Source organism: Oratosquilla oratoria, chromosome 7 (assembly GCF_046742065.1).
Source record: "Oratosquilla oratoria isolate Oo_2021 chromosome 7, ASM4674206v1, whole genome shotgun sequence".
Lineage (NCBI taxonomy): Eukaryota > Metazoa > Arthropoda > Malacostraca > Stomatopoda > Squillidae > Oratosquilla > Oratosquilla oratoria.
In genome coordinates, this window is record NC_134783.1 from 727,501 (window position 1) to 740,000 (window position 12,500).

General features: G+C 36.2%; 2 protein-coding genes across 2 annotated transcripts in view; one reads left to right on the plus strand and one right to left on the minus strand.

Moving 5' to 3' along the window:
* Positions 1-666: 666 nt before the first annotated feature.
* LOC143026949 (uncharacterized) lies at positions 667-3,695 on the minus strand. The gene is made up of 5 exons (XM_076187739.1): positions 3,584-3,695; positions 3,047-3,133; positions 2,547-2,695; positions 2,393-2,425; positions 667-1,766 (listed from the first exon to the last, which is right to left on the minus strand). Exons 1-5 carry the CDS (start codon positions 3,693-3,695, stop codon positions 1,026-1,028), a joined length of 1,122 nt encoding a protein of 373 aa, XP_076043854.1. The 3' UTR covers positions 667-1,025.
* Positions 3,696-7,434: 3,739 nt separating this feature from the next.
* The window catches only part of LOC143026950 (uncharacterized), an 11,637-nt gene continuing 6,571 nt past the window's right edge, over positions 7,435-12,500 (plus strand). Inside the window, exon 1 of the mRNA XM_076187740.1 lies at positions 7,435-8,319. Within this exon, the coding sequence (XP_076043855.1) occupies positions 7,435-8,319 (885 nt within the window). The remainder of the gene's footprint in view (positions 8,320-12,500) is intronic.

The following is a 12,500-nucleotide window of genomic DNA, read 5'->3' on the forward strand; positions in this document are numbered from 1 at the left end:
ATCTGCACATGACAGCCAAGTGCTAAAGTCAACTTCACTTTATAAGAAAATCCAAAACGGTGACCTAAATTATTTCCCATCACCACAATATCATATTGTAGGAGACTCTGCCTTTGGAGTCCAAAAGCATGTAATGGTACCATTTAAGAACTCTGGAAACTTATCGCAAGCACAAATTCTCTTCAATACTAAACTCTCTAAAGCAAGAGTTACCATTGAAAATGCTTTTGGTTTCTTAAAAGGTAGGTTTCGGCGATTGAAGCATGTAGATGCCGATATTCTTCGGATACCTAAAATAATAAAAGCATGCTGTGTTCTTCACAACATATCAATAACTCAGCCTGATGAAATTAACATCCTCGAGAGGGAAGGGCTGGTGGATAACGCTGTTGAGTATTTCAGTTCTTCATTGTTGTCTGCCCTGCCACGAGACCAGGCTGGTGTGCTAAAAAGGCAGGCAATAGTGGCAATGCTACAGTGAGTGACAGGAAAAAGTAAAAGCAACCTGGAATATGACTGTTTAGGGTTTCAATAATTAGCCAAAATATATTGTTTTTTACATTTCTTTATATGTTACAAAAATATACAAAATTCACATATATGTACATGGTTTTTATTGATTGTGCCTCCCAAAATTGTGTAAAAGTGTTTTGACTCACTCTGAAATCCTCTTCAAGTGTGACGTGGCACATATAATTGGATGTACTTTTGCTTGTGTTCATATGGTAGGTTGGAGGGAATGCAGAGGGCAATGGAGGCAGGAAGGGTGTCAGAACCGGTAACTGAAGTCTTTCTGACAAGTCAGAGACCACAAGGGTGACTTCAGTTACCGGTTCTGACACCCTTCCTGCCTCCGTTGCCCTCTGCATTCTCTCCAACCTACCATTCTACCATTTCAATGCAAGCACCAGTACATCCAATTATATGTGCCACATCACACCTGAAGAGGAGTTCAGAGAGTCAAAACATTGTGTTATAGTCATTTGTCACCATGTAGTTATTTGGTATTATATTTTATTACAAAATCACTCATTGTTTTGTCTGCGCTCTAATTCAATTCTTTTTAATCTTAGGATATTCAACCTCTCCCTCTTTATCTCCATGTCCATTTCGAGGCGTTCTCTATCACGTACCGCAATGCAAGACAAAAGTTCTTTTAGTTCTGCCATACTGTTTTGTTGTTTATCACTAGATGTTTTCAGTGTAGTTTTCATATCTTTCACGCACAATAACAGTTCCTTTCTGTCTGCAGAGGGTCTTAAGCTTCTGGTTCTTGTTCTTGTTCTTCTTGGGGGTGGGGGTGGGACATTCCCTCGGGCTGCAGGTGGCTCCTCACGTGTGGCTGGAGCAGGCTGTGGGGCTTGTGAGGCATGAGCAGGCTGAGGATCTGGTGGTGATGCTTGAGGAGGAGTTGGGGCACGTTGCGAGGCTTCACCATGCTGAGGGTCTAGTAGTGAGGCTTGAGTGGCTCCTGGAGTGGCTGGAATGTTTAACACTGGTGAGGCTTGTGTGGCTGGGTCTTCTTCCACAGGGTTGTCAACCTCCATTTCTGCCACACTCCTAGTACCCACTTCTGTGCCCTCCAACACACACAGATCTGGCCGGGACAGGGGACGATTCTTCAGAATTGAAGACAGGAGATTGTAAAATCGTGGCTCAGTCTTCTTTCCCCTCCCACTTGCCTTCTTGTAGTCCTCATAATGATGGAATATTGATTTGAGGTTGCGCCACTTGCCCTCAACTTGTCTCAGTTCCACGCCTGGGATCTAATTTTGGGGAAAAGTCAAAGTGGAATTAATATTTTTCAATATTAATTGATACATACATCTTTTCATCATATGGATTCCTAAACACACATTTGACAGAGAGAGGTCATTAATTGGGAAGCACATAAAGTAATGGTCTGGTTAACCATTTTTAAACCAAAAATATGTGAAGAATTTTTTTAGGTTCATAGCATACAAAACACAGACATAGAGCAGGGGCACTACAGTCTTGGAGTGCAGATCACACTGTGAATAACAGTGTGATGCTTCATGACGATGGTACCTTAACCTTGAGTAGGAAAATGGAATGAAGTAATGATGAAGCACTGAAATTATAATACAGAATCCAGTTACCATACCCATGCTGTCACTTAAAAAGCTATTAATATTCATACGTGCATGTACAAAATCATGTACGAATCAAGCAGTTGGCAACCAGCTTCCCAATATCAAAGGCAGGTAACACTGAGAGGCTACCCATTATAACATAAGGACCTGACACATAGCATATGCCACATACAGAAAAGCATCATTGGTGGTAGGCAACATCCAGACAGGAACATATTTCGTGCACTGCTTACATAATAGACATGCATACAGCATAACATTTTTCATTTAACTAATACCTCAATGTGATGCAGTTGGATGCCTGCTAGTCCCTGGAGGAAAAAAAATATATTAAATGTGATACTGCAGCTGTAATGAATTGTGGTTACTAACAGATTATTATGGCGAATATCAATAAGAAAATGAACTCACATGGCCTACATAATAACTTACCAATTCCTGCAACACTCTGGTGATGTCCTTCCACACAACGGCCTTTGTAGTTTTCTTGTCATTTAGGCGCGTGTAGTTTGCCTTGACAAGTTGCAGGAGTGCTTCTGTAGCCTCATAATTCCACAGTTCTTTCACCTTCCCTCCCTTCCCTGAAAAATTAGGCACTCATTATAGTAAGGAAGTCATATCATTTCAAGTGCAAAATTATACAGGATATAAGAAACAGTGAAGAAAAAATACATGTGTGACCTACATGTATATTTAGAAGCACAACACAATACTAAAGACTGACATAGTCATGCCACAAGGGCCTAAACATACAAAAATTAGAGGCTACCCTATGGTCAAGCTTTACTGTTTGGAAGAAACAATCTGTGGGACTGTTTACATAGAGTTTCATCCAAAGAATGACAGTACTGATGTATGCCCTGGCATACATGATTATTTTGTATTGTAATATTTCAGTATAAGTGTCCAACCAATACCACTAATTTACTTACTCTGTTTTCGGACACCCTCCTCTGTGAGTGATTCACGTGGTTCTGGGTTGTCCACTTCTTCTTCATCCTCTGAAGGGGAACAAAGTACTTATGTAGGAACAAGAAAAAAAAAAAGGTACAGAAAATTCTCCAATATTCTGGTGAGTATAGTAACATGGCAGAGACAGGAATTGATTTGGAAAGATGAATACTGGTTATGAATGTGATATTGGTGCTATGTATAAAAAAGAATTCAAAATAATACCAACAATATAAACTGCATGTGCTTTGAAACATGTATGTACTTTGGGCATTGTCAAGGATAAAATTACTAAGTATATAATAACATAAAATCGTTTATCATAATGTATTTATGATGGTATGTACAATGTACAGCCCTACACTAAAATTAAGGTCCTTGAACAGGCTGAAACTATTTACTGTAATAATATAAGAGGAGATAATTCTAGGCAAGGCTCTATTTAAAACATTGAATTACCGTATTCACATTCCACGAAGGTTCAATGTTGTGGATGTGATTTTTCTGTAAGTACGTACCACAGTCAACAGCAGGTACTGGTAGTGCCACATCAAGTGTACATAAGTCGCTGCTGTCCTCCATACTACCAGAGGCTCCAACCACTTCTGCAAATACAGTATTGGTGCTCATTTCAAAAAGAAAATACTGTACATGTATATTCAAGATGGACACCAAGGAATGTTTAGATTGTTCATACCTTATTTCACAATCCATACACGAAAACAATAATAATTATAATAATAATATTAATGAAACTTACCGTAAGATGGTCCTGCCTGAGCCTTGAAGCAGCATGTTTTCATTATTTTTTACCCATTACAGGTGATGTAGGCAGTGTCCAGTAATACAAAAGATGCAATGGAAACCGTTACACTATAACAAAATACTTTTCATTCATTACTTACAGTTCTCGCTCCATGTTGGTGGAAATTTTGGGGATAAATGGTTGGAGTGAAATCTTAGCAGTTACAGCAGTAGAGCGTCCATGATGTACGCAATGTTCGTGTTATCTCAGCAGCATTTCAAAACAAATATAATTTCTCCGATATATTTGCTTTAATACGGATGTCAATAGCATACAGCAATAAGGTAATCCTTTAATTCTTATTTTTCAGCAAGTATTATACGGAAATATAACATAAACTACACCAAGTTTACATAACTGGAAGACGAAGTCACAACCACATGAACTGACACGGACGTCCCTCACTCGACATATGTCTGAACAGTGTTGACGTATCACAAGACAACACAACCATTTATTTCAAGTCTTATGGACAATTCTTTTGAATTCTAATGCCAGGAACAAGTTACTACTTTGATCTTCTTTTCATATAAAACAATTATCATAATCCTTAGGGCCTCAGAATTGTAATTATTGAATGTGATAGGAATGGCAATACCTTCCAGCCAATCAGAGTGCGTGTTTGCTATTCCGAGAATATTCGCTGCCGTATTATCAAACGCCTGTCCCAGTCGTTTGATAAAACCAAGCAAGAACATCAAACAGTTTTGATAGCGTTTGATATTCTGATGCGCTGGTAAAAACGTCTATGGTTTGGGAGATTATGTGATAGAAGAAAGCTAAAGATAAATGTGGGTAAAAGTAAGGTGATGAGATGTACAAGGGGTGAAAGTGGCAGTAGACTGGAAGTAAGAATTAAGGGAGAGCGACTGGAAAAAGTGGATAGTTTTAGATACTTGGTTGCAAATGTGGCAGGAAAAGGTGGAGTGAAGGTGGAGGTAGAATTTAGATTGAGAGAAGCGAGTAAATGCCTTGGTGGATTGAAAAGTGTAATGAGGAATAGACATTTGGGAATGGATGCTAAGAGGAGACTGTATGAAGGAGTGATTGTGCCAACAGCACTGTATGGGGCAGAAATATGTAGCATAAGAGAGGAAGAGAGAAGGAGTTTGAATGTGTTTGAGATGAGGTATCTGAGAAGTATGATGGGTGTTACTAGGCTAGATAGAGTGAGAAATGAGGAGGTGAGGAGAAGAACGGGGGTGGAAAGGGACTTAGGAGATAGGGTTGATGAAAGAGTATTAGGATGGTTTGGACACATGGGAAGAATGAGTGAAGAAAGAATAGTAAAAGGGGTATGGAAGGCAGATGTGGAGGGAGTGAACAAGAGGGGACGTCCTAGGATAAGGTGGATGGATGAGGTGAAGGGGGCATTGGGGAAGAGGGGAATGTCAGGTTGAGGAAGGACGGGAGAGGACAGAAGACAATGGTGTATGGAGAATGGTTGTATATGGATGATATTGTGATGCATGAGGTGGAATGGACGGGGGTATGGGGAGTGAGGTAGTGTGTGTGAGCAAAATTTGACGCAGCCCGAAGGGATTTCTCCCCGTCTTCTCCTTTTATGCATGGGGGGACGAAGAGGGGGGGTCACCGATTTAATGAAGCGGCCTTGCTGTGGATGTGCTGTGTCTTGCGACACTGCTTCTAACCCAGGGCAGTGGACAAGGTGCAGGGATGACCCGTCATCCAGGAGGTGCTAAGATAAGAGGGAGGGTGAAGGGGTGTGGAGTGTTTTCAGGGATGGAATGGGTGGGAATGATTCTATGCCTTTTCTTTTTTGGCTACCTCCCTTGTAAGGGGAGAAAGCCTTGGTATATGTATGTATATATATGTATATGTATATATTTGCATATGTGTATATATATGTATATATATGCATATATATATGTATATATATGTATATATGTGTATATGTATATATGTATATATATGTATATATGTATATATATACATATATATATATGTATATGTATATATGTATTTATTTATATATATATATGTAAATATAGATATATATCTTATATACGTATATATATATATATATGTATATGTATTTGTGTATGTATATGTATGTACGTATGTATATATATGTGTATATATATGTATATATATATTTATATATATATGTATATATATATGTACATATATATATATGTAATATATATACGTATGTATATATATGCATGTATATATATATATATATATATATATATATGTATTTATATGTATATATATATACCTATATATATATATACATATATATATAAATACATATATATATACATAAATATGTATATATATGTATATATATATGTGTATACGTATATGTATATATGTATATGTATATGTATATATGTATGTATATATCGATAATTTTTATGACAGTTGCATGCGGGGCTCGAACCCGCTGTACTCGGCTATCCGTAAATTACCTGTACGGCGCCCTAGACCACTACACCACAGAGACTATAAAATCCTTGAAACCTGGAATCGAATTCCTGTATTACTCAAGGACCAGCCCACCAGTGGTGTGGGGTAAGGACCGGGACGAACCCCTTTCACGCTTATCGTCATTGTAACTATGAGAAAAATACGCTAATGCCAGCGACATCAAACCGATAATTTTTATGACAGTTGCATGCGGGGCTCGAACCCGCTGTACTCGGCTATCCGTAAATTACCTGTACGGCGCCCTAGACCACTACACCACAGAGACTATAAAATCCTTGAAACCTGGAATCGAACTGATTCCCGAGGGAAGGAAGATCACTTATTACGGCGATCCGAATTCCTGTATTACTCAAGGACCAGCCCACCAGTGGTGTGGGGTAAGGACCGGGACGAACCTCTTTCACGCTTATCGCCATTGTAACTATGAGAGAAATACGCTAATGGCAGCGACATCAAACCGATAATTTTTATGACAGTTGCATGCGGGGCTCGAACCCGCTGTACTCGGCTATCCGTAAATTACCTGTACGGCGCCCTAGACCACTACACCACAGAGACTATAAAATCCTTGAAACCTGGAATCGAACTGATTCCCGAGGGAAGGAAGATCACTTATTACGTCCCGGTCCTTACCTCACACCACTGGTGGGCTGGTCCTTGAGTAATACAGGAATTCGGATCGCCGTAATAAGTGATCTTCCTTCCCTCGGGAATCAGTTCGATTCCAGGTTTCAAGGATTTTATAGTCTCTGTGGTGTAGTGGTCTAGGGCGCCGTACAGGTAATTTACGGATAGCCGAGTACAGCGGGTTCGAGCCCCGCATGCAACTGTCATAAAAATTATCGGTTTGATGTCGCTGCCATTAGCGTATTTCTCTCATATATATGTATATGTATATATGTATGTATATGTATATATGTATGTATATGTATATATATATATATGTATTCTTGTACATCTTACCTTGTATCTATCTGCTGAAGAGGACCACAGTAGTGTTCGAAATATACAGTTCGTCTGTTTCTTTTGCTTTGTTTCTCCAACAGTGGGTAATTAAAACATTTTACTAAATGTGCTACTACATTACGTCTTGTGAAATTTACACCCACGATGGAACCCTCTCCGCTCCTCCTCCTTGCACATAGGGAAGGCCTCATACCAGCTTTTAGACTACTTGAATCTGCTTTAATTTCCAGTAAGAAGAAGAAGAACCAACGCCAATTTTTAGTGAAGTGTTTAGAAGAACAAGTGTGTCCCATATCCTTTGGATTCCATAAGTACAACCATTTGGGATTTAGTTTTCCCAGTTACATCAAAGAGTTTTTGAAAGAACGTATCAAACTTGCGTCTTTGGAGAGTGACGCTGCTTACCTCCGAGTAAGATCTTCCACCAGGACCCTTAAGTTATTATGTCCTGATGACCTAACATACAAATTTCTCTCTAGATTTGCCATTGGCAAAGCCACACATATTAGTGATAAACATTCAGTGATTCTTAGCAAGAAATTAACAAGTTTGTGTAACAACAGTGTTTGGTCCAAATTTTCTCTCACTGACAATGTGGTGAATATTTCAAATTTATCCCTTACACAACTTGAACTGGAAGTGTTAGGACTTGCTATCAGTTTTGCCATGAAACCTAATAAACATCAGGCTCTTGATTATATTGTTGGATTTGACAAGTTTTTGGCTTCGAATGAATATGATAAGGACTTACTATGCTTAAAAGGTGTTTTGTTACAAGTTATTATGAATTGTTTTAGTGAAGGATGCGGTTTACCTAAACGCTACAAAACCGCAGTAGAAAATCTCTCTAGACGTAAAAATGTCATCATCACTAAGGCAGATAAAGGGGGTAAAATAGTAATTATTAATGAATCAGATTATAATTCGAAAGTATTTGACCTATTAGAGGACAGAGAGACTTATGAACAGCTGACCAAAAACCCACTTAAAAACACAGTGACTGATTTCAACAAACAAGCGCGGTGGATAGTTGGAAATGAGTTTTTCAATAATAATTTTCTAGTGATTAACCCTCAGTTACCTAACTTTTACGGTCTCTCTAAAATTCATAAAGAGGGAATCCCACTTAGACCTATAATTTCCAACAGGAATTCGTGCACAAACAGATTGTCCAAATGGCTCACTCGCTTACTTTCGCCGTTCGTGGGTACTTTTCCAATTCACATATTAAGCATTCGGAGGATTTCATCAATAAAATCAAGCAACACAATATACCTGCTAATAGTAAATTACTAAGCCTCGACATAGTCTCTCTCTTCACTAACGTCAATACAGATGAAGTATTAAATTTCTTGGAAACCAAACTACATCCATACCATGAACAATTCCCCTTGCCTATTCCTAAAATCTTAAAATTAATCAAACTATGTATCACAACTAATGTTTTTTCCTTCAAAGATAATTTTTTCAAGCAAAAGTTTGGATGTAGTATGGGCTCTAATCTCTCCCCAGTATTATCTAACCTTTATATGGAATACTTCGAAACCGTGTTGCTACCGGACATAAAACCACCCGACATGATCTGGTTTAGATACGTTGATGATATTTTTACGTTTTGGGACGATAGTTGGGGACCATGTAATGACTTTCACTTCAAACTTAATAATTTGTTACCTAGTATAAAATTTAAAGTCGAATGGGAAGAGGACAACAGCATTCCCTTTCTGGATATACTAGTGATCAGAAGTCATGGACCTTTGGATTTTACAGTATATAGAAAGCCCACGCATACTGGTAGTTATTTACATTTTTTTAGTTACCATCCAGAAAAGGTTAAACTAAGTGTTGCTTCGGGCCTCTATTTAAGAGCATTAAGAATTTGTAGCGTTCAATTTTTAAATAAAGAATTAGACACAATAAACTTACAATTGAGCAAATTAGGTTATCCAACTTGGTTGTTGACTAAAGCTCTTAGCAAGGCAAAAATCAGCTACTATAAGAACTCTTCCCAAACAAACAACCAGCACAATTGGGACAATACTTGTATAAAGATCCCATACAACCATTTATTGGACGAAGCTTCTAACATGTTACCACAAGATAAAATTAAATTGGTCTTCAACTATCCTAATAAAAATTTTCATAAAGTAGTAAATATACATCATAAACCCAAAACAAATAATAACCCAGGAGTATATAAACTACCTTGTAAAGATTGTAATGAGGTCTACTGGGGTCAAACTGGTAGGGACCTCAATACCAGAGTAAAAGAACACAAAAACTCTGTCAGGTATGCACAAAACAACTCCGCGGTCTTCCTCCATACATCAACAAAGGATCACCGCATAGATTGGAACAATCCAGAAATCATTTATAAATCTAATTGTAGATTCAGAAGAAAGATAGTTGAATCTTTCCTCATTAAACACTTGCCAAATTTCAATACATCTTAAGGGCAATGGTCACCTGATTGTATAATGCTGTGAATAAAATATTGCCATCACCGAATCCGCCCCACCTCGGACACGTGACTTGAGCCACCTCCCCTTGTTCCTACTTTGTACCTCTCTCATTGTATATATTCTTGTACATCTTACCTTGTATCCATCTGCTGAAGAGGACCACAGTAGTGGTCGAAATATACAGTTCGTCTGTTTCTTTTGCTTTGTTTCTCCGACAGTGGGTAATTAAAACATGTATGTATATGTATATTTGTATATATACATGTATATATGTATGTATATGTATATATGTATGTATATCTATATATGTATGTATGTGTATATATATATATATATATATATATGTATGTATATGTACATATGTATATATATATATATGTATATATATGTATGTATATATATATGTACATATGAATATATACATATGTATATATATATATATATGCATATATATATGTATATATATAAATGTATATATATGTATATATATATATGTATATATGTATATATATGGATATATGTATATATATATGTATATATATATATATATGTATATATATATATATGTATATATATGTAAATATATATATGTATATATATTGCTGATAACCACAGGGAAAAAACGGAAAAGAAATCTAGTTTTCTTTTCCGTTTTTTCCCTGTGGTTATCAGCAATCTTTTGGATCACGTGGTGTTGTGATCTTTTTGCATGTATATATATATATATGTACGTATATGTATATATATGTATACATACATATATATATATATATATATATATATGTATGTATATATATACATATATATAAAAATTTGTGTATACATATATGCATATATATATGTATATATATATAGGTATATATACATGTACAAATATATATATATATATATATTATATATATATGTATATATATATATATGTATATATGTATATGTATATATATATGTACATATATCAATGTATATGAATATATGTATATTTATGTATATATATATATATATATATATATATACATATATATATGTTGATTTAAACTATGACAAATGTAACTGAAGGAGGAGAAAATATACGAGGAATAATGGAAGAATTTTACTGCCTTAACGTTTCGACCCTTAGGGTCTTGATCACAAAGCATAACACAAAAGTATAACATATCACCTCACAGGGTGCCTGGGACAGGTCGTCGTTATCGGAACATTTGTCCGTTGGTTTTCATCCACTATCTTGTAGCTCTTGCCAAGCATATGAAACCATCTCTATGGTTGATGTAATTATTAGTATTAATATATATATATATATATATATATATATATATATAATATATTAATATCTGGTGACCATTGGCCTTTTGAGATGTTAAAATTCGGGAATTGTTTTATTAAGGAAGATTAAATTATCTTCCTTTTGTAACTACATTTGGATTTGAAAATGGTTTTTGCCTCGTCCCAATTTATTCTGTGATTGTTGTTGGCTACGTGTTGAAATACCGCGGAGTTATGTTGAGCATATTCAACTGAGTTTTTATGTTCTTTAATTCTCGTTTTTAATTCTCTGCCCATTTGTCCCCAGTACACTTCATCACAATCTGAGCAAGGTATTTTGTAAACTCCCGGAGTTTACAAACTCGCGGAGTTAAATATGCTCAACATAACTCCGCGGTATTTCAACACGTAGCCAACAACAATCACAGAATAAATTGGGACGAGGCAAAAACCATTTTCAAATCCAAATGTAGTTACAAAAGGAAGATAATTGAATCTTCCTTAATAAAACAATTCCCGAATTTTAACATCTCAAAAGGCCAATGGTCACCAGATTACATAACCACCTTGGCAGTTGATAAATTATTTCCCCATATTGTAAAAGCGGACGATTTACCACATAACCCGCACAACAATATAGATGCCACTTGAGTTGACTTGTCCATGTTCCCTAACTTTACCTCTCTCATCTGTATATGATATGTGTATGTTCTCTTGTCTATGTATTCCGCGTGAAGAGGATCACAGCAAGTGATCGAAATATACGGAAATCCGTTATTTTCTTCTTTTCTTAAATCCAAATAATAGTGGGTTCTTAGTGCATATATATATATATATATATATATATATATACATATATGTATATACATATATGTTGATTTAAACTATGACAAATGTAACTGACGGTGGAGAAAATATACGAGGAATAATGGAAGAATTTTACTGCCTTAACGTTTCGACCCTTTGGGTCTTGATCACAAAGCATAACACAAAAGTATAACATGGACATTTTATACACATACATGTCACCTCGCAGGGTGCCTGGGAAAGGCCGTCGTGCTCGGAACATTTGTCCGTTTGTTTTCATCCACTATCAATAAACTTGTAGCTCTTGCCAAGCATATAGAACCATCTCTATGGTTGATGTTATTATTAGTATTAATATAGGCTGCTTCTATTGTTTTTCTTAATTTCTTTGTTGAACCTTTATTTATTATAATTGTATTGTCCCAGTTCGGAGGGTGGTCATGTGTATATATGTGTCTTACTATAGAATTAGAGAGCCTGTGGGTTCTTAAATAATTTTTGTGTTCATATAAAAAAAAATTCTAATAAACGACCTGTTTCACTAAAATATGAGGATGGGCAATTTTTACAAGGTATTTTATAGACAATACTGTTTTCATTCGTATGGTTATTATAATCACGCGTTACCAAATGTCCCACTTTGCCACCTGATGTTCTTGCTATATCTATATCTGCTTT

Coding starts and splice junctions, on each gene's coding strand:
- LOC143026949 (XM_076187739.1), bottom strand. CDS start 3,695: ATGAGCACCAATACTGTATTTGCAGAAGTGGTTGGAGCCTCTGGTAGT. Junction 3,134..3,583: donor AGTACCTGCTGTTGACTGTG/GTACGTACTTAC, acceptor TTCCTACATAAG/TACTTTGTTCCCCTTCAGAG. Junction 2,426..2,546: donor CCAGAGTGTTGCAGGAATTG/GTAAGTTATTAT, acceptor TTTTTCCTCCAG/GGACTAGCAGGCATCCAACT.